General features: G+C 39.3%; 1 protein-coding gene across 1 annotated transcript in view; it reads left to right on the forward strand.

Annotated features, from left to right (window-relative positions):
- LOC137281749 (glypican-6-like) overlaps nucleotides 1-20,878 on the forward strand; it is a 98,706-nt gene that overhangs the window by 40,602 nt on the left and 37,226 nt on the right. Inside the window, exons 3-4 of the mRNA XM_067813347.1 lie at nucleotides 10,278-10,669; nucleotides 20,693-20,858. Of these exons, the coding sequence (XP_067669448.1) occupies nucleotides 10,278-10,669; nucleotides 20,693-20,858 (558 nt within the window). The remainder of the gene's footprint in view (nucleotides 1-10,277; nucleotides 10,670-20,692; nucleotides 20,859-20,878) is intronic.

A 20,878-nucleotide genomic window follows, 5' to 3' on the forward strand; every position in this document is an offset into this window, starting at 1 on the left:
CCATCTTCTCCCATTTACCAGGTAATGGGATTGTGCAGATTCCATGAATTGTTCCCCCCGCATTATACAAGGGCTGCTGCCTTCACCAGCCGATGCATACCACCTCATCTTCCCGACACAGCAGTCTAAGTTACCTCCCTTAGTTACCAGGATCTGCAGGTTGTTGTGTTTTAGGCTCGGACTTAAATCGTGTCACTAGATGCCAATTTGATAGATTGGTTCACATTGTCTTGTGCAGACTACATCGGTTCTAGGCCATCCTCATTTACCAGAAAATTCATCATTGTATCACAGTTGTACAGATCTGTTCTCCTGATGTTTGTCTGTGGGTGCAGACATGATTATTTACAGACTGTCATATGCCTGAAATAATGCAGCATCCAGTATTAAACAATAAACACAGATGGAAATAAGTCTCCCTTGTGCCATGACAGTTTCACATGCCTCAGGTTTGGATCCTACCTTGTCTGCACCAAGACAGCCCAGCCAGCTTTATCTGCTAATTAGCAGCCGTTCCTCCTTGCTATCTCCGCATAACGAGGCGATGTCCCTGAAAAGTTTATCTTGATATTTAGTATCTGTGATGCCATGATTGTGGGATTGTTAACCTTGGAATGTTTGGCAAAGAAAAGATGATCCACATCATCAAGGTCAAGCTCTACCTAGTCTAGCGGGGATTTTGGCCACCTGTCAGATATTCATAATTTATCATGTCCAACTGTGTGAAGGAATGACAATATGGCAGAAGCAGTTTAAATACTGCACTACTACCTCTACTGGCATTTGCACGTACCCTCCAAGTAGTCCCTTGTTGATCCCCATTGACAGCCTGAAAGGAGTTGATGTAGAATGTCTCAAGCCCATATTATTTTCCTTACATATTATTTTCCTTACAACCCAGCCCTCCCTGAGAGCTAAAGCCTCAAATGAAGCAAGTCTAGAGTTCACCAGGTGCTGAAAATCTCGTCTCTTCCTTTTCAATTTATATTGGTTTATTTGTTACTATCAAAATTATATATAATCAGAGACTGAGCATTAGTCTACAGTTCCAGGTCTGATACTGTGTCAAGTCTGCTACACTTTGTATTCAAACTAAACCATTTCACTTGAGAGTATGTCTGAAACAGCAAATGTCACCAAATCCCGACAAGATGGCCATGAACCATAATTCAGACATTGAGAACCTGTGACATTTTGGCTTGGAATTGTTCACCAAGGCCCTGCTCCTCAAAGCGATCGTAGAGATCGACAGTCGATCGTAGAGGTCGACAGTCGTAAGTCTATGTTGAAGTGTGGGAGTTACAACTGTTTCAGCACTACGATCACCTTGAGAAACATGGCCCTGGGCCCCCTTCACAAAGCAGTCTTAGTGTTAAGATGATCACAACATCCATACTTTATCCACAGACAGTTGTAGTTTTACGATCAGAAGCCATTGAATCTGTTCTACTTCCCATATGCACATACATACATCACTACAAAATATATCCACAGAATATATCCACAGAATATATCCACAGAATATGAATTTAGGCCCCATATTCTGTATAGGACGGGAAACAGGGTTCTGACGATCACTAAACATTGTCGTTGTACATCTGGGTCTTCTTTCACGAAACAACCATTACTAAGGTGCACTGTAACTCCCATTCTTTAACACTGAACTAAGATTGCCTTAGTGACTTATGATCGCCTAAGTGCTTTGTGAAAGGAGGCCCTGAAGTATTTGTTCATGCAGCAGACGTCTGCACAGACGTTACACAATGAAGGGGTCTCAATCTTGGGGGAGTACTGTAAGTCGGTAGATGTGGTTGTCTGGAACATGGGCAGCAGCTCTGGATTAGCCACAAAACCAGCTCATCCCTCACTGTGACTGCTGACCCAGGTTGAAATATGTCTGTATTAGACTAAAGAATTCCCCACCTGTGAATATCACTCTCTTCCTCCCTTAATGACGCTCTAACTATGTCTCTTTGATGTGCCCACAACTTGGACAGACTGGGCAGCTATTGGTGGCTTGACTGATAGCTGATGATGATGGTCACTGATAAGGGAAATGGTACCTTTTAATCTTCCAACCTGGGAATTATTGCTTTGGTATTGTTACGCAGCTTGCAGACGCCATGGCTAATGGCCGACAGATCTGAGGGAAGCTGCATTTTTGACATTGTGGTAATGTGATGTTTGAGGATGGATTCTCAGTGCTTTCTGAAGTGGTTTGCATGGGTTATATAGCTGGATTATGCTGGTGATTGAAAAGTATTTGGAATTAATCAGAAGTAGATTTCAAATGTTGTCATGTTTAATTGTAGATCTGTTTTGAATGTGATGAAAAGCTTTGAAAACAATCCCAAGAAAAATGGGCATCAAGTGCCAACTGCCAGTAGTGGTCCGTCTTAGTATGTGTCCAATAGTCCCTGTTATCAATTTGTCTTCATATGTGTTCAGTAGTCCCTGTTATCAATCAGTCTTTGTATGTGTTCAGTAGTCCCTGTTATCACAGTCTGTCTTAGTAGGTGTACAGTAGTCCCTGTTATCACAGTCTGTCTTAGAAGGTGTCCAGTAGTCCCAGTTTTCACAGCCTGTCTTAGTAGGTGTTCAGTAGTCCCTGTTATGACAGATTGTCTTAGTATGTGTCCAGTAGTCCCTGTTATCACAGCCTGTCATAGTAGGCATCCAGGAATCCCCAATATCAAGACCTGTCCTAGTAGGTGCCCATCAGTCCCAGATATCATAGACCTGTTAGTAGGTGTCCAATAGTCTCAGATATTACTGACATCTCTTGTCGTGTCCAGTACTCCTCGATATCACAGACCTATCCATGACTTTTGAATAGTTCTGAGACCATCAGCCTGAGCTTCACTGTGTTCTTATCAGTGTTGTTGGTGGCCCTGTGTCTGTGAGTGAAGAGATGAATGTGGGGCTTCTGGTCCACCATTGTCAGTCAGTGTAATTGCACTAGTCCCGTCTGCAGTTCCAACCTCTGGGAGACTGACAAGGCCAGCTGACTCCAGCCATCTCCGGGGGTAACACCGACTGTTCAGTACAGCAGGCGCTGTACCATTATGCCTACAAATCATAAATCAGGAATGGTGAGACTCTGGAATGAACTCCCCTGAGTTGGGAAAGGTTCTGGAGGTCATAGTGTATTGTGCATAACCTTTGATGACAAATGTGCCTGTAGGGTATCCCATCAGTCAGAGTGTTTTAAGGAGCTAAATAATCTGCTCAACTCTCCACTGGTAGATTATGCTGTGAGTTGGGGAAACTTTATGTTCAGATTACAGATACCAATGACCTCTTCCTTTTGCAGTTGTTGGTCCACATCCTTTGTCCAAGTGGAGTTGACAGTAAAATTGTCTGGAACACTCTTTCATCCAGTTTCTGGTTCTTGCTAATTGCAATGTAGATGGGACACCAATTGTGCTCAATGTTTCATGACAGCACACAGATACCCTGCCTCCACAGTAAACTGTCAAATGTCAACCCTAGCCGTCCAAGGTGACTGGCACTAAGTTGTCTATCTCACAGTCCCTGAACCATATTATTTTCCCTACATCCAAGCCCCTCCCTGCAGTGCTAAAGACCTAAATGAAGCAAGTCTAGATTTCCCATTTTCTGAATATCTCATCTCCTGGGGGCTCCTTTTCAGTTTAAATGGGTTTATTTGTTACAATCAAAATTTTAGATAGATAGATAGATAGATAGATAGATAGATAGATAGATAGATAGATAGATAGATAGATAGATATTCTACTTTCTTTTCCATTGATGAGTCTACTATCTCCCCCAAGAGACACACCCCTCCTTCTCCTTGCCACGCCTCCCCTCTCACCACCCCTCCTCTCCTGCTTCCATGAGCCAGGCTCATCATCAGCCTGCCTACAGATCTGACAGATAAGACAGTTTGGTAAAAGCTCTGTCAGCACCTATGTTTTAACGCTGATAAATTTGACCATGCTGTCTTTTAAACAAATGAAGTACTGGATATTTTTCTTGTCAAGAGTCCATATTGGAGTAATGCAAGAAGCGGAGTAATAGCATTTTAGTCTGTACATCAATTGGACATTCTTGGCCCACTGGAATTAGGTGTTGCACCAAATCCACAGGGTGTAGTTTTTAATGTCTTTTGATCATTTGGACTTGTTCTCTTTGCTGTAATCCCCTTCCACACTCGTGCACTCACTCACTCACTCACTCACTCAGGGCGGTGGGGTAGCCTAATGTTTAAAGCATCTGCTTGGCATCCTGAAGACCTGGACCTTGATTTTCAAAGCTCTCTTAGCACTAAGATAGTCGTAACTGCCATTCATTAACATTAACTTATGACCCTCTTAACGCTAAGAGAGCTTTAAAAATCTAGGCCCTGAGCCCGATTCCCACATGGATACAGTGCGTGAAGCTATTTCTGGTGTCCCCCGCCCTGATATTGCTGGAATGTTTCTAAAAGTGGCATAAAACTGTACTCACTCACTGACTCACTCGCTCAGTGGAAATAAGGACTCATCAGCATCCATGGTAGTTACCTGCATCAGCTTGATGAATTGGATGTTCTCAGTAATCAACTTCACAATACATTTGGACATCCAATACAGCTACTTCAATTTTCCAATGCGTCTACTTTCGTACGTTCTCTCACCTCAAAACTACCACAATATACAGGCAATCGACTTAACCAGTGAAACATGACCCTAGTTAGAACAAAGTAGAGGATCAAAGTATAATTCGTCTGAAACATTATAATTCCTTGACAGAAGATCTTTTACATAAGTCTACACTTAACGTTTAGAAGTGGAATCTGAAATATTATTTAAACTCAGTTAACATGAAAATTGAAATCTGAAACGACTGGCTTCAGCTTTCCCAAGCCGCCATGTGTACTGATCATGATCATCGGCACAGAAGACAAGCTTTGTTGGCGTGACATCTTGTGTACTTTGTCATCTTTTCCTGTAACCCACACAGTCCTATTGAACAACACTGAATACAAACACAACTCATTCACAGCCACGTCTGTCCCGACATGACCTGAAGCTACTGCTCCAACAACTAATCTTCAATATGTGATGGCTGACAGTCTGAAGAAAGTCGTCTTTGTCAACAGGGAAATTCTTAATCTTTGTTTTATCATGCATAGTTTGCGGAAATTTGATACAAAATTGTCAAGATCCTATTAAAATACCAGACTCGTCCTAGCTCTGTCCTCCCTAATGTCTAATCCATCCAAGCAGAGCAGGAGGTTCTCCTTGGGCAATTACTGTCCTCATTGTGGTAGATAATACTGATCCGCTGTCTGGATCTAAGGCATTATGAAGATGCTGAAAATGTTTTATCCTTGTGCTATGATGCAAAGTTTCGTCTTGAGGGTATTCAAAGCAAATTGAAGCATTTTCCCTGGCCTGCCATTGTAGACAGGGCTGTGATTCTGTTCTTAGTGTATAGAGACCACACAGAGGTTTAATATCACCTTCGTACCAGGTAGCCCATCAGGCGGGATATACGATGTATATACCATACTGCTTTGTTTGACCAGGCTGTGTGTGAAACAGTTTCAGCATCTTTGACCAGCACCTGGGAAGGCTAATAGAAGACAAAGCAGAGGTTAAGGCAATGCAACTTATATTCCATACCAAGAAAGTAGACATGTGCATGGTTATTGCATCGTCCTGCCCAATGCTTTCGCTCCAGCTTTGATACTGACATGAAATGTCACCCTTTATTCATATTTTTCAGTGGGATAATTACACCCCTGTAAAACTGCTGTGTCGCGCAGCAGAGGCCCAGAACAGTTCACCAGTCACTGTGGCAGTTCAAGACACCCTTTGTTTGAGCGGGGTTTGGCTTTTGAATGAGACTTCGGATTGCATGGTTCAGGGGTCAACATTTGACGTTCTGTTTTGTCCTCAAGGAGATTTTTCTTACAAATGTTGGGAGTTTAAAGGAAATAAATAGAGAGAAAGTTGTTTGAACTTGCAAATAAAGTGTTCCCCCAAGCGGAAATTTTATATGATAAGTATAGCTTTGTGAGTCGACTTTGTCGATTTAGGAACTAAGTTAATTAGAGAGATTATGTAACAATGTGGCTATTCAAAGTTTTGCTGAAATCTGAGTGGTGGATTATGAGACACAAATATGAAGACAAAATGTTTTATGAAAGTCCATTTTGATATTAACAATCTTCATAAATGGAAGTATTCATTCAGTGATAAGCATTGAGCAATCCTTTGAAAAATGAAAGACAGCTATGAAAGAATGAAACAGCATAACTGCCTCTTCAGTGTCTGGGTGTATACTTCAGGTTCCTCCGGAATTTTATACGTAAACATGCAGTATATATACTCAACTACGTCATTTATCTCCCAGTGATAATAAACAGATATCTTCACTTAGCCAAACTTCAGTCAGTAATATCATCAATCAGTCAGCAGCATTTTTGTTGCTAGGAGCCATAAGCAGTTGGTTCATTCAGAGAATAATCTGTAAAATTATCCATTTGACTATCATAAGTTCCACAAATATTCTTATGTTGAATACTGGAGTAATAGAATATTCCACAAATGTGTAAATCTTGTTTGTAGTGTATTTTATAAAATAATATATAAACATGTGTGTCATAAGTGTATATATCATGTAAGTAGGGAATAAGGTAAAATATACCTGTATATCTTAAGATCAGATATATTTTTGCATAGCATTCCATTAAGAATCAGTGGCGATGTTCTGTAAACTACAAATATGCATGATGTGGATACATAGATATAGAAATTCACGTATGAATGATGTACCAGTTTCACAAATCATATGCAGTATAATGACATGCAAACAATATGAGGAGATTAATACACAGAATTCATTTGACGCTGTCAATATGATGACATTTTGGAATAGATAATTAAGATTTTTAGCCTTATCTATTTTCAGGTGTTGTATTCCAAATGTAATGTATGGACAAAATAAAATAAAATTTGAAGCCTGTAATAAAATATCAAGGAGTTAAAACCAAAATAACAAATAATAGTTCCCTTTGCTTCACTTTTATACAGAATAACAGGTTCAACAATTGTCTTCAAAATTTTGCATCAGACTGCTGGATCTAAATCATCTGCAGTTAGAAGCAGTTATGAGTAATAGATGCAGTCAAAAAGTTACATGAGTGTACAGTACACAAGTAGAGGATTTGGTGAAATGAAATGTAAACATGCATATCATGTAACCATCATATACGATAATGTGATAATGTGATAATGTGTAGAGCATGTAGGTAATGGATGTGGTGAAAATCATGTATGCAACGGATAAAAGAAATGGAATATTCACGCCGTCTGTCCAAATGCTAAGGGTATCTCATCACTTGAATGATAAAAGTTGGACATAATTTCGTTCACTGCATGAGGTAAACACGATGATGGGCAAGTTGGTAGGAGTAAGTGCTATATTGTCAGTTTTAATGTGGAATGATCTCCACCTATGAATGCCACAAGGAAGATGTGAGGATTTGAGAGAACTGAGTGACAGCTTTGCGGTGCCGATATCCCCAGTGTGAACTATCCTGCCATTGAGAACAGTGGGACTTCCTGTGTAGGACAATGGGACGGCATGTGTTTTATGACAGTGGTAGGACATCATAAATTGCCTCAATCATGATCTGCCTTTGAAGGAACAGTTAAACTAAGGCCGTGTAATTCCGCAATCTCTCCTGCTGGTTTGAATATGGTGGGTCATACTATGACCATATTAGCATGCTGTTACGGTGGTTAGCTGCCACAGATACATACATGCAAGCTGTTGGTAGGAAAGTACGTTGCTGCCGTCATCGTGCTTGCGCAAGAGGTCTCTTGGAAAACAATACCCTGCTGCCACAATCGTGTCGCTGCAAGCACTCTTTAGGGTAGCAGTACATCACTGTCACAGTGATGAATATGCAAGTAGTTTCTCTGGAAGCATTATGTTGTAACAATAAGCATACCAGCCCTCCCTTGCATGGTTATTAATGATGGGACTTCATGATGTGGTAGATTGTCCATGCCATGTGACAGATAAGCCCTAGTTTAGTTTCCTCGTGATTGTTTCATGACAGATTTTCTCCACTTTTGATAGAAGGAATTAGATACTACATGTCATGTTAATGTACAAAAACATTTAAAATTTGAGATGGTTTGGGCAAACCTGAAATAGACAAAATGCTAGACAAGTGGATACTTGTGGTAGTTTGGCCAGACTGACCATATAAACTGTCAAACAATTTTATATTTTCTGTGAAATTCTAGGTTAATTAAATTTCAGATTTTTCCAGAAAAGGCATCTCTCAATGAGTCAACTTTCAACAATGACTTTCAACTATTCCACCCAAAATCCACTGCTGTTAAAATCTGATATATAAGAAGACACTGATTAACTGCCACATTCTTGCCGTGTCTGCTCATACTTCTCATATGGTGAGACATGCACAAACAATGGCCATGTGATCCATTGTCCAGTCATGTGACCTGGGTGTCAGTCATGTGACCTGCATGTTCAGATGCCATGTTGATAAGCAGTTGACACTACCCTTAGTCCGTGACCCACAGTCCACACCACCCACACTTTGGAGTGGCTGTTCTGGAGCCACTGTAAACCAAAGTCAACAAACACTATCAGACCAGAAATGTCAAAATTTCCAAAGTATTTCAGTCATTTAGGCCAAAGCATTCCTGGAAATTATAAATTGTTTTGGCATGCACATGGTTGCAACAGCTGATTGGATGATTAATATGATTATTAAACAAAACAGTTCATGTGTATTGATTGCCTTGGAACTAATGACTGTGTCTTATTGTTTGTTTTTCTGAAAAATTATGTTAGAATAAACATTGAAGCAAAGAAATCAGTGGAAAGTTCGGACCATACTCCAAAATATTTAGCTGAGTGGAAATACGTCACACTGCACGCTAGGTTTCATTCCAAAACTATTCAATGTGTGTTTATTAATTGCGATGTTCCTGCTCTGAATTTGAGAAGTTACAATATACACATATATCATAGATTGTAATATAGGAATTTAAATAACCACCTTATTATTTCTGCTATTTTGTTTAAATCTATGTAAATACTTATAAAAAATAAAGAATTATTTTAAATTCAATAAAACCTTGAAAATCTGACTCCTCAGTCACTCACTGTCTCACCTGTAGAGCATTGTTCAGGTGTAAAACAAAGCTTTCACTAAAACACCCCATAAAGTGTCATCTTACATTACAATGGGTAAATAGATCATATAGTTAATTATAGGTCTACAATATTAGGGTATAAAATGAAATGCAATTCTGTTTGTTCATGATCTGGATTTGAACAGGTTTTATTAGCATCTCTGAACACCAAACATGTACATATTTGTTGAATTAAGAAGGTAGTGTTATCTTTTACGACTCAGAGCCAGATAAGGGAGCTGGTTTTGTGGGAATCCAGAGCTCTAAGATTTATTGACAACAATAAAATGCCTGGAAACCTTCCTGCAACAGGGTGGAGAGTTTGATCAAGTGTTGTAAAAAGATCTGGTGAGATACTTTGCTGCCTCTTTCATATACCATCTGACTTAAAACTCTCCGCTTTGCCTGCAAAAAAAGACCTGTACGGATTATTGCACAAGGCATATATGTGTGTATATTTACTCTTCTTTTATGCCATGATCTGGGTAATTCGAGGGATCTTTTCCTCATTATGTACAGTTTATTGCGCTGAACGTGCTTGATGTTAAGTCTGGATCAGTGGGATGGTATTATATACAAATTGGCTTATGATTTATGGATGTAATAACACACATGCAGGCGATATACCTCAGACATGCTATATTTATTATCAGGCTATCACAGATTGATTCCAACTTCAGACTGTGATATGAGAGTGGCATTTCACCATTATAACGTATGGTTAATAATTCAAAAGTCACTATTTTAGACAGGCGATGAATGTATAAAGGATATGTCAGTATTCTCTTGCAAAAGTGAGTGAGTGAGTTTACTTTTATGCCGCTTTTAGCAGTATTCCAGCAGTATTATGGCAGGGATCACCAGGAAATGGGTTTCACACAGTGTACCCATGTGGGGGATTGAACCCAGGTCTTTGGCTCGACGAGCGAACGCTTTAACCACTACGCTACCCCACCGTCCTCTTACAAAAACTACTATGAAATGTCGCCTGTCTCAAGAATCTCGTCCAAGTGATTCAGTTACAGAAACTTTGCTTGCTTGCTTTCTTGCACAGACATAATTTCTAACAATATTTTTCGCTTCTGTTTTCAGAATTTTTCACGGAACTGTTGGACAATGCCAGAAGAGATCTACATGAAATGTTTGTTAAAACGTACGGACTACTATACCAACAAAATGCACACATATTCACAGATCTGTTTGATGATCTGAGAGGATACTACAAGGGCAAAGACAAAAACTTAAAAGATGTGATGGATAACTTTTTCAGCAGACTTTTACAGAAAATGTTTGAACTTATAAATACTCAATACGCCTTTGACGAAGAGTACATGGCATGTGTCACGGATCGCATGGATGAGTTAAAACCATTTGGGGATGTACCTGTGAAGTTGTCCATCCAAGTGAGGAGAGCGTTCATTGCAGCTCGGACATTTGTACAGGGACTTGCCATTGGACGGGACGTCATTATGAACGTAATGGAGGTCAGTTGTCATTGTTTTAAGTGTGTCGTATATTTTTGTTGTCCAATAGGTTGACCTTAAAATATGTGGGCAAAGAATTTTGTATGCACATCTCGTTTAGGGGTTGTGTGTGTGTGTGTTATATATACATTATCCCATATAAGGCCGGTGTATGTAGTATACGCATTATCCCATACAGTGGTTGTGCATGTAGTATTTACATTATCCCATATAAGGCCCGTGTATGTAGTATATACATTATCCTATGCAGGGATTGTGAATATAGTATGTGCATTATCCCATACAAACGCTAGGTATGTAGTATACGCATTATCCCATACAGTGGTTGTGTATGTTGTATTTACATTATCCCATATAAGGCATGTGTATTTCAGTATATACATTATCCTATACAGGGGTTGTGTAAGTTGTATATAAACATTATCCCATATAAGGCCAGTGTATGTAGTATATACATTATCCTGTACAGGGATTGTGAATATAGTATGTGCATTATCCCATACAAACACTAGGTATGTAGTGTACGCATTATCCTGTACAGTGGTGGTGTGTGTAGTATATATTTTATCCCGTATAAGGCCCATGTATGTAGTATATGCATTATCCCATACAGGGGTTGTATATGTAATTTATGCATTGTCCTATAAAAGACCATGTATATGTAGTATATGCATTATCCCATATAAGGCCTGTGTATGTAGTATATGCATTATCCCATATAAGGCCTGTGTATGTAGTATAGGCATTATCCTGTACAATGGTTGTGTATGTAGTATATGCATTATTCCATATAAGACCTGTGTATGTAGTATCCACGTCGTCTCATGTAAGGCCTGTGAGTGTAGTATATATGTTATCCAACACAAGGCTGAGAGTGTGATATGTGCATAACACTTTAAAGAGAGTGCTATGTAGTCATGTTATACCCCATTGATTTCACTGATTGGACACAGTGGCAATTATTGAGCATGATTGTTGTAGGAGACTGGTACATGAAATAATGTTTCCCCTAAAGCTACTATCAAACCGAAACCTGATTAGGTTATAGCATAGATGAGTTGATGGAGAAGAGGTGTAGTAATGATTTTATATCCCTGCTCCAAGATTCGGCAGATAAAGGATAATAATGATTGATGAGAGAGTAACAAGGAATTGAAAGGCAGGGAAGGGGGACCGAGTACTGTTTGACGAGTTGGTTTGGTTGATCTGTGATTCAGCACCCTGAAATTGGACATGGTTTACTAGTGGTTGATAGCATGAGCTGCTGTAGAACTCGTATCCACAAACTGTTTGACATTTGTTATGAAATTGTCGTAGTCTATGTTGATATGCTGTAGAACTCGTACTCACTGGCTTTCACATTTGTCATAAACATCTGGTATTCCATGTTTAGTCCTAGGCCAAATGTTAGAAAAGTCCCTATCTTTTAGGATCTCTCAGCAGCAGTAAACGTGTTATTCAGTAATTAGTATGACACCGCCAACCCTCCAGAATGTGGAACTAGCTACAGGAGGTATCAGGTTACTAAAAACTAACTGGGTTCAGCCCACTGTTGAAACAGTGTCCACATGTTCATAAACAAACTGCTTGAGAATTGATCACATTGTCTAATGTGTGGTGACAAGCACTGGTGTTCAACATGGTCAAGATATGAAGTATGGGTGATAAGGCTAGGTGTATCATATTACCTGATTTTCATGATATCTCTACATTTGGCCTAGGAGTATGTTTATATTGGACCATGGAACACAAAGGACTCTCCCTGCATGCTGTGCTCGTTGTTGATGACTTTACCTTAGATATATATGACTTGACTGCTGATGTCTGTGTGACTTTACCATTGATGTGTATACATGACTTTACCAATGGCTTACATATGACTGTTTGACAGATGTGTATATATGACTTTACCAAAGGTGTATATATATGTCTTTACCTCAGATGTGTATATATGACTTTACCAAAGGTGTATATATATGTCTTTACCTCAGATGTGTATATATGACTTTACCAAAGGTGTATATATATATGTCTTTACCACAGATGTGTATAAATGACTTTACCACAGGCGTGGATATATGACTTTACAAACAACTTACATGTGACTTTGCCACAGATGTGTATACATGGCTTTTAAACAGCTGTATGCATATGACTTCTCAGCAGATGTATCTATACAGCTGTACCACAGGGAGCAGTAGACCCCTTAATCATCAATAACTTGAATACTTATGTCCCGACTGACAAGTAAAATTTGTAAGAGAATGTTTTTCTGAAACATAATCTGTGTTGTTATGGATATTGAGCAACCTTTTGACATTCAAAGTTGAAGGTAGTGGAAGTCATTGTGATGTGGGGACAAAAGTCAAAGCTTACAAAGTGCAGCTACATTTATCATTGAAGCACATCAGATGTGATATTCAAGTGACATGTCAAGGGATTAACCAATCACAATGCTTTATTGCACATTACCTTCCAATCAAAATTGTTTGCCTTAGGGGATTAACCAATCAGAATACTGTCTTTGCAGTATCAATCTCTGTGGCTGCAGGGAATAGTAGTAAATTGAATGAAGTCGTCAATAATTTACATCCCCGATGTCAGTGTGTTGTTGTTTAGACTTCAAAAACACTCACAGAGAAAACTACAACTGATGCATTTTGTCCTATGGTTTTGTGAACATAATATCAATCACAGTGGTAATGGTTAAGTCAAGAGGTGAAATCCTATCGCCTCCATTGCGACAGATAAATGGTCTGTTCCTGAGTATGATATTTGTTTTAGTTGCTGTGGTCAGCACTTGCACTTCAATTAGTTTCAGGGAAATAGCATGTTTATTATGAAGGCAGCAGTTGAGGCCAGGCAGATAAGGGCTTTCCAGGAGCTGTGTGTATTTTCTCCTCCAGAGATAATAGGGCCGTTATATCAGATCTTCTTGATAACTGCCTCTCAGGTTACATATGGACTTGAAATGTATCAGCATAATTAGCTGCAACTTGCAGTCATTGCTGATGGCCGTGTAATTAGTTGTGTGGATGCACTGACACTTTCCGCATTAAACATTTACTCATGTCACTTCAGAATGTACTTTTTGTAAACTTTTGTGGGAAGGTTCATGATATTATTATTTGTAGGATAATATTATCAAAACTGTTATTACGAAAAGATAGTATCATACAGATAGTGTCGAATAAATCTCATTACAGAATGTAATGCGTGCTGGGGTAGGGAGTATGCTAGGGTAGATGGCATGCCAGGGAAAGGATACATGATAGGGTATATGGCATGCAGGGGTAGGAAGCATGCTAGGGTAGATGGCATGCAGGTTTCAAGGATTCAAGCAAGGATGGGGGTGTTCAGATGTACATGCATGTGGGTATGGAATCTGATGGGGTCCCGCGTGTCGGCAGTTAATCAGAGACTTTGTTCATGTCTACGTATAGAGAGTTCAGTGCTAGAAAGTTCACCTTTACGGTCTGACAAAGAGATAACACATGTGGACATATGTCCTGATCCACACACACATGCCCAGCAGAACTTGATTCAGACCTTTTCAGTTGGAGCAGACAGTATTTGTTAGAATGATGCTTCCACATGCAGTTACGAAATATGTAACACTAGCTACTCTGTATCATGTGTCGTATCACATATCATGGATCATGTATCAGTGTTTGATACGTAACACAGACTGATATCCATGGGAATCTGCTACAGTTGGGTGTTGAGTGAGTCGGTAATGGCTGTATTTATTGGTCAAGTTCATGTTATGTGAACAGTTGGATAACAGATTTATGAGTTCTTTATGTCAGTAATACAAGGGTTCATTTGACAGTTGTTTTACATTTGGATCCTGTTTCCACTGGGCTCAACTTTCTATCAGTAATCTTTGTTATAGTATCAACGAATGTTTTGAATCTGTGTCCCTTTCTGACAGAGTGGTTTTGAAAATGTTCAGTTTTGTAGGACTTTCATGACAAGATTGGCATACTCAGTTGAAAGGGGTTTACAGTGGTAGAAGCGAACTCCTAGGACAAAGTAGCCTTGTGGTTAAGGTGATTGCTGCGTGATTTATAGAGTTTGAATATGTATTACAGATTCTTCACACACGAGTTTGTGTTCACAACTTGAGTCCCTGTGTTTCTACTTGGTGCATCTCTACTGAGTAGAAAGACCAGCAATATCAGCTGCAGGAGCATAGGGATGGTGGGGTAGCCTAATGGTTAAAGCGTTCGCTCATCATGCCGAAGACCTGAGTTCAATTCCCCACATGTACAATTTGTGAAGCCCATTTCTGATGTGCTCTGCAGTGATGTTGCTGGAATATTTCTAAAAGTAGCATAAGACCAACCTCGCTCGCTCGCTGGTACACTCACTCACTCACTCACTCACTCACTCACTCACTCACTCACTCACTCACTCACTCCAGGAACATCATTCCAGGAACATCATTCCAAGCACTGCAGACTTTGAAGTACAATGGCTTTGCCAACATGAGGATACACACGCATCCTCTCCGTGTGTGGCTGGAAAAAGGTTCTCGTACACAAAGCAGCACCTGTTTACAAGACCTTTCTCAGCAAATCCCACACCTATGGTTTGTCTGATCCTGGCCTGATCCTGAGAGTTGTGTTTCCTTGTGTGTGTTTCCAGGCTCCAGTTATCAGAAGTTCTATGTCAAGACTATATTCGTGCTCATTTGTTTTGCTAAAGCGGTAAATGTGTTTCTGTCAGCAAGCCAACATTCTGTGATATGATCATAATAGTGTTCAGTGAGGCGTTGAATGCAGAACTTGTGATATGTATTACTGATATACACGATTTGCTCACTCAACTCAGCCAAGTGATTAAGCTGGACATATATATTGTACATCACATGTACATTTAATACCCTAATATCTTCATCTCAGAGCAACAGTTTCGTAGCCTAGTGGTTAAGGTGTTTGCTCGCCATGCCGAAGACCCAGCTTCAAATCGCCACATCGATACAATGTGTGAAGCCCTTTTTGGGTCTCCTCCACCATGATGTTGTAGGAATATTGCTAAAATTAGTGTAAAACCATACTCACTCACTTCATATCAGGCAACTGTTTTACTGTGTGTTATATGGTGCACAACAAAAATATTTCAAGACCCAGATGTTCAAATACCTGTTTTCATTTATTGATTAGTCAACACTTATTGAACTCTTGAGAACCATTTAATCCAGCAATCCAGGTGTTGAATTATTGAAAATAAACTGTCCCTGAAATCTTCAAAGACACACTGATTGTTTTGCAGCAATTGAGAAAGAGATATTCAGGAAGTGGCGGCCATGTTTGTTATCTCTGTAAGGAGTTTTGCTTTGATGTGTGTGACTGAGAGCTTGTAACAGATACAGGTATGATTCCTTCATCCCAGAGGGAACGTCTTCAAAGAAAATGGTGAACTTTCTTATCATCATTGAAATATTCATGAGAGAAGGTATTGATGTACATCCACCTGCTCTGCTAGAATGGTAGCCAATTAAAGACTGATATTTCAGGATTGTAAACAGGATAATACTGTTAGTAGATGTAAGCACTGAAGATCTGACATATGAGTGAGTGAGTGAGTGAGTGAGTTTAGTTTTACACCACACTCAGCAATATTCCAGCCATATGACGGCGGTCTGTGAATAATCGAGTCGGACCAGACAATCCAGTGATCAACAACATGAGCATCGATCTGCGCAATTGGGAACCGATGACATGTGTCAACCAAGTCAGCAAGCCTGACCACCCGATTAGTTTAGTCGCCTCTTTCGACAAGCATAGTCGCCTTTCATGGCAAGCATGTGTTGCTGAAGGCCTATTCTACCCCGGGACCTTCACGGGTCTCTGACATATGATGTACCTTAACATGTTGATGTGTATTCCAGAGTTTAAAAGTTGGTTTATATGATGTGTATTATCAAGAATATCCTTAAAGGTGTTGTATATATACCTCTGATGTGGAAGGTTTGCAAATATGAGGAATGTTACTGGTTGGTAGTAATCTTGGCTGTTTGTAAGTTTTAACCAATGGCTGACTTGACCAAGGATATGTTCCAATATTATACATGTATACTTCATTTCAGTGAATGGGTGTTGTGTTAAATATCAGTGTGAATGGTCAGATATTGCCCAACTTCCGTAGTTTCATGCATTGTCATTTACTTGAAAGAACGCTCTTGAATCATTGTTTTTCTTTCGTCCTTCATTTATCATTAAAGCGTCACTAAGAAGGTTTTCAAACCATTGATGAAGATAATTCCCAGTGTTATGTACCAATGTAATTATGAGCCTGCGTGACCGAGTTCCAAATGTTCAGTGCATGACATCTCAAGGCTGTGTCGAAGAGCGGACGTTTTATTTTCCAAATGGGAAAAGAGAACCGACAGTTTGTTCTTGGTGAACTATTAGCCTACAGATTGATGTATTTGTGTTCATTCGTTTGTTTTCCCCCGTTTAAGGTCATGTTTGCTCAGTGAATTGAATTTCTCGTCTGCAGACAAGGCAGTCATGGCTTAACACACAACAAGCCAACTAAAATGGGGAACTCGTTCATGGCAAAAAATGCTAGTTAAGACGCAAGAAAACAGCTCTAATTAGGGATTACTTAACTGTAAAAAGTGTGGGAAATTTTACAGATTTCAAGGTTAGAAAGAGCTTGGAGGGAATGAGAATGTAAGATTTGTAATTGTATTAAACTGTTATTTTGTTGTTGGAATTGAAGATTTGTTATAATCTGTTGAATTTTGATATTTTTTCTAATGTTTCTGATTATGCAGACAAACAGTAGTAGTAAGTAACAAGTTTTGAGGATGTAGTGTCTGACAGTGTTTTGTAGACAGTGGTGCAGTTCATATATTGTTTTCTGATAATTTGTCAAGTTTTAAAAAGCTAATGTCACAAGAGTTGGTTTAATGACAGCAAATCAGTTTTGAGGTCACTTGGTCTCAGTTCTAAATATTTCAGAGTTGAAATGGAAAATGACAAGATTCATGTTTAGAAAGCATACACCTCATAGTACATTTGACATATTACCTAGAGATGCCAACCGCTACGATTTTATCATAGTCACTATGAATTTTAACTTCAAACTACGCCAATACGATTCCACTAGAAATCCCATGAAATTTGAATAAAATGCATTAAAATTCGGATTTATAGACAAAAACATATATTTTCAACGATGAAATACATTTTCGGACTTCATGTACCTTCCATTCATCATATTTAATGACATATTTGAACTGCAACATATGTCATATTTGGGATTTCACTTTCTTAGTACAAATTTTAGTACTTTTTTCGGTTGAGTCCCATCCGGGATTCGAACCCGCACCCTCAGAGTCAGGCACCTAATCGCCAGCACACAAAGTCAGCCGCCTAGCCCACTGTTGCGGTGGCTGAGCGGGCTAGGCGGCTGACTTTGTGTGCTGGCGATTAGGTGCCTGACTCTGAGGGTGCGGGTTCGAATCCCGGATGGGACTCAACCTAAAAAGTACTAAAATTTGTACTTTACTAAGAAAGTGAAATCCCAAATATGACATATGTTGCATTTGACCACTTTCTAAATGGCATCGTGTAATCATATTTGAACTGGAATGATTGCAAGTAACAAACGTAATTTTAGCGAAGCTGATTTCAATACCTTTGCGATTTGACACATTTAGTTCCTACGGAAATAATTTAACCACATGACCGTAATATCATTCATTTATTTCTCAGCATCCATCATGATTTTGTTTATTTAGTTGACTACTAATTTTATGGTCAAACTACTAATGTTGAACGTTGACACTACTAGTTGGCATCTCTGTATTACACATTTGTCCTTTCCGTAGGAAACACTGACTGTATGGAGACTGTACGTGAATTCTCATACTTGTTTCATAAAAATGAGTATGTATGTAATTGTCTTCAAAATCAAATGACTGGTTTCATCTGAATTACAAGACCTGTATTGTATGCCTCCATTATTGAGCATGTTCACAGCCAACGTCAACGATGTTTGACTGAGCCATAAGCATCACATTCCATTCTGAAAACGCGAAAGGCAAAAGCAGTAGCAAGTCAACATATCTCCCTTTGGAAGTTATCGTTATTTATGTCCAGGTTTCTTTCTTACACCTTCAACATTGTAGCCGTTGTTTTCAACAACAAGGGAAATATGGAGCAGAATGTAGGACGTGACATAGTCGCCATTGCTCACGTGCCAGATGGTTGGCTGGTCTCCGGAAGCAAGAGCTTGAGGACAAACAGGGCCATTACACTTTCATACGTTCCAGCTGAAATTCGATTTCCCTCATTTTCTTTCGATGAATTCTTGTAATTTATTTGAATTTGATACGGTTAGAAGTGATGCAATTATTTTCATGGTTAGGGGCTTGACTGCATTTGAAACGCTAGTGTATGACTGTAATTTGTAAAATGATATTATGTTTTTCAGTTTTGAAATATTTCAAAATGGTTTTGACGTTAAGATGCACGGATAAAACATCACATTTTCAACATTTGGGAAAGAGTATCAAGTTTGCCTGAAGTATCAAGTAATAAATCACATTTTGAAATATTGAACTTGGCTGAATTTGAAAATTTCATGCATTGGATTCCATCGGACTTTTCTTGAGGAGTTTTGTTCAAATTACAGATTTGAGGATGATCTTAGATGCTGTTTACAGCTACATCCATCTTAATGCACAGCGGTGAAGCCACAAGTATCACAGGTTTATTATGTATACGGAGAGGTGCATTTTAGACAAATGTGTACAAGAAATGTAGGATATTTCAGTCAGCGTGGTTTAGGAGATGAAAACGTTTAATTTGACCTGGGTTGTTCCAGTCCTGAACTACTTCACATGCATTACAGCATGGTGACTACAAGTCAGAAGGCAGGAGCAGTCCTGAATGCCACACACAGGAAGTTCAGGATTAAACTTGATAATAGCGCCAACCTTTGCTGTGCCATTTCCAGCAGGGTTCCATACATAGCCAAAATATTTATGGATGATATTTGATTGTGAATGTTTGGGGTTATGTTGGCTTAGATGTCTGCTGTCATCAGGGGACATGTTTGACCGATGTTGAAAGGTGGTTGTCCAGGGGTTAGGATCTTGTCGGATTGATAAACAGTTCCATGCCGCAAACAGTTTGCGTATTTCAGAGCATTAACTTTGATGTTTTCGCAAGACATTGACGTAAATTGCTTGCATTTTATTACAGATAGTGACATGTTTTGACATGCAGAATGTTTCCAAATTTTTCTGCTTGTTGATACAGTAGCTCATATCAGCTAGAAATAGTCCTAGTTAAAATGTTGTTTGCGCAGGAAGTTTTGCTGTTGATAAATTGGTTTATCTTGGTTATCGTATCTGAGGGTGATTATGAACAGATACCAGATGGAGTGCAGAGGCTAGACTTGCTCAAGTGTTATTACAAATTATCAGTAAAAAAACAGTATGTTTCAGGTTTTTTTGTAATGACCTCGATTTTGTTTCAGTGAAAGATGGGGGTATTTGTTAAATACTGATAAACCCCAAAGTATATCACATGTTTCACTGGTATGGTTTTCGACCAATGGTATGATGAGGCAGATCTTGAAGTCTGGCAAGGATGAGGCCTAACTGTAGCGTTGCCATGGAACTCTTCTATGAAGCATACCATAAATCCTTGAATATATGCCAATATGTAACCATCATATTACATGTCCAAGTGACCTTTCCGAAAAATATATACAGTGGGTGTTTTATTCAAGGATTCATGGTACATAGTAGATTTGCCAGATTAATATAGACGTGTCTCATTGATATCACACACTAATAGGAGCAAAGGGTTGGCCTTGTGTTTAAAGCATTCACATGTCACATTAAAGACCCGGGTTTGATTCCCCACATGGGTACCATGTGTGAAGCCATTTTTCTGGTGTCACCTGCTATCATATTGCTGGAAGATTGCTAAAAACGGCATAAACTAAACTGACTCATTCACTCACTCATACACCAACAACGATGTCCTGTTGCAGATACCGGCCACAGAGCAGTGTACACGTGGGCTGATGAAGATGATGTACTGCCCTCACTGCCAGGGTCTGGTCAGCACCAAGCCCTGCAACAACTTCTGCCTCAACACCATGAAGGGCTGTCTCGCCTACCAGGCAGACATCAACAGCGTGTGGAACGAATATATTGGTAAGTAGCAATGCTTTGTA

This window comes from Haliotis asinina, chromosome 4 (assembly GCF_037392515.1).
Source record: "Haliotis asinina isolate JCU_RB_2024 chromosome 4, JCU_Hal_asi_v2, whole genome shotgun sequence".
Taxonomy (NCBI): domain Eukaryota; kingdom Metazoa; phylum Mollusca; class Gastropoda; order Lepetellida; family Haliotidae; genus Haliotis; species Haliotis asinina.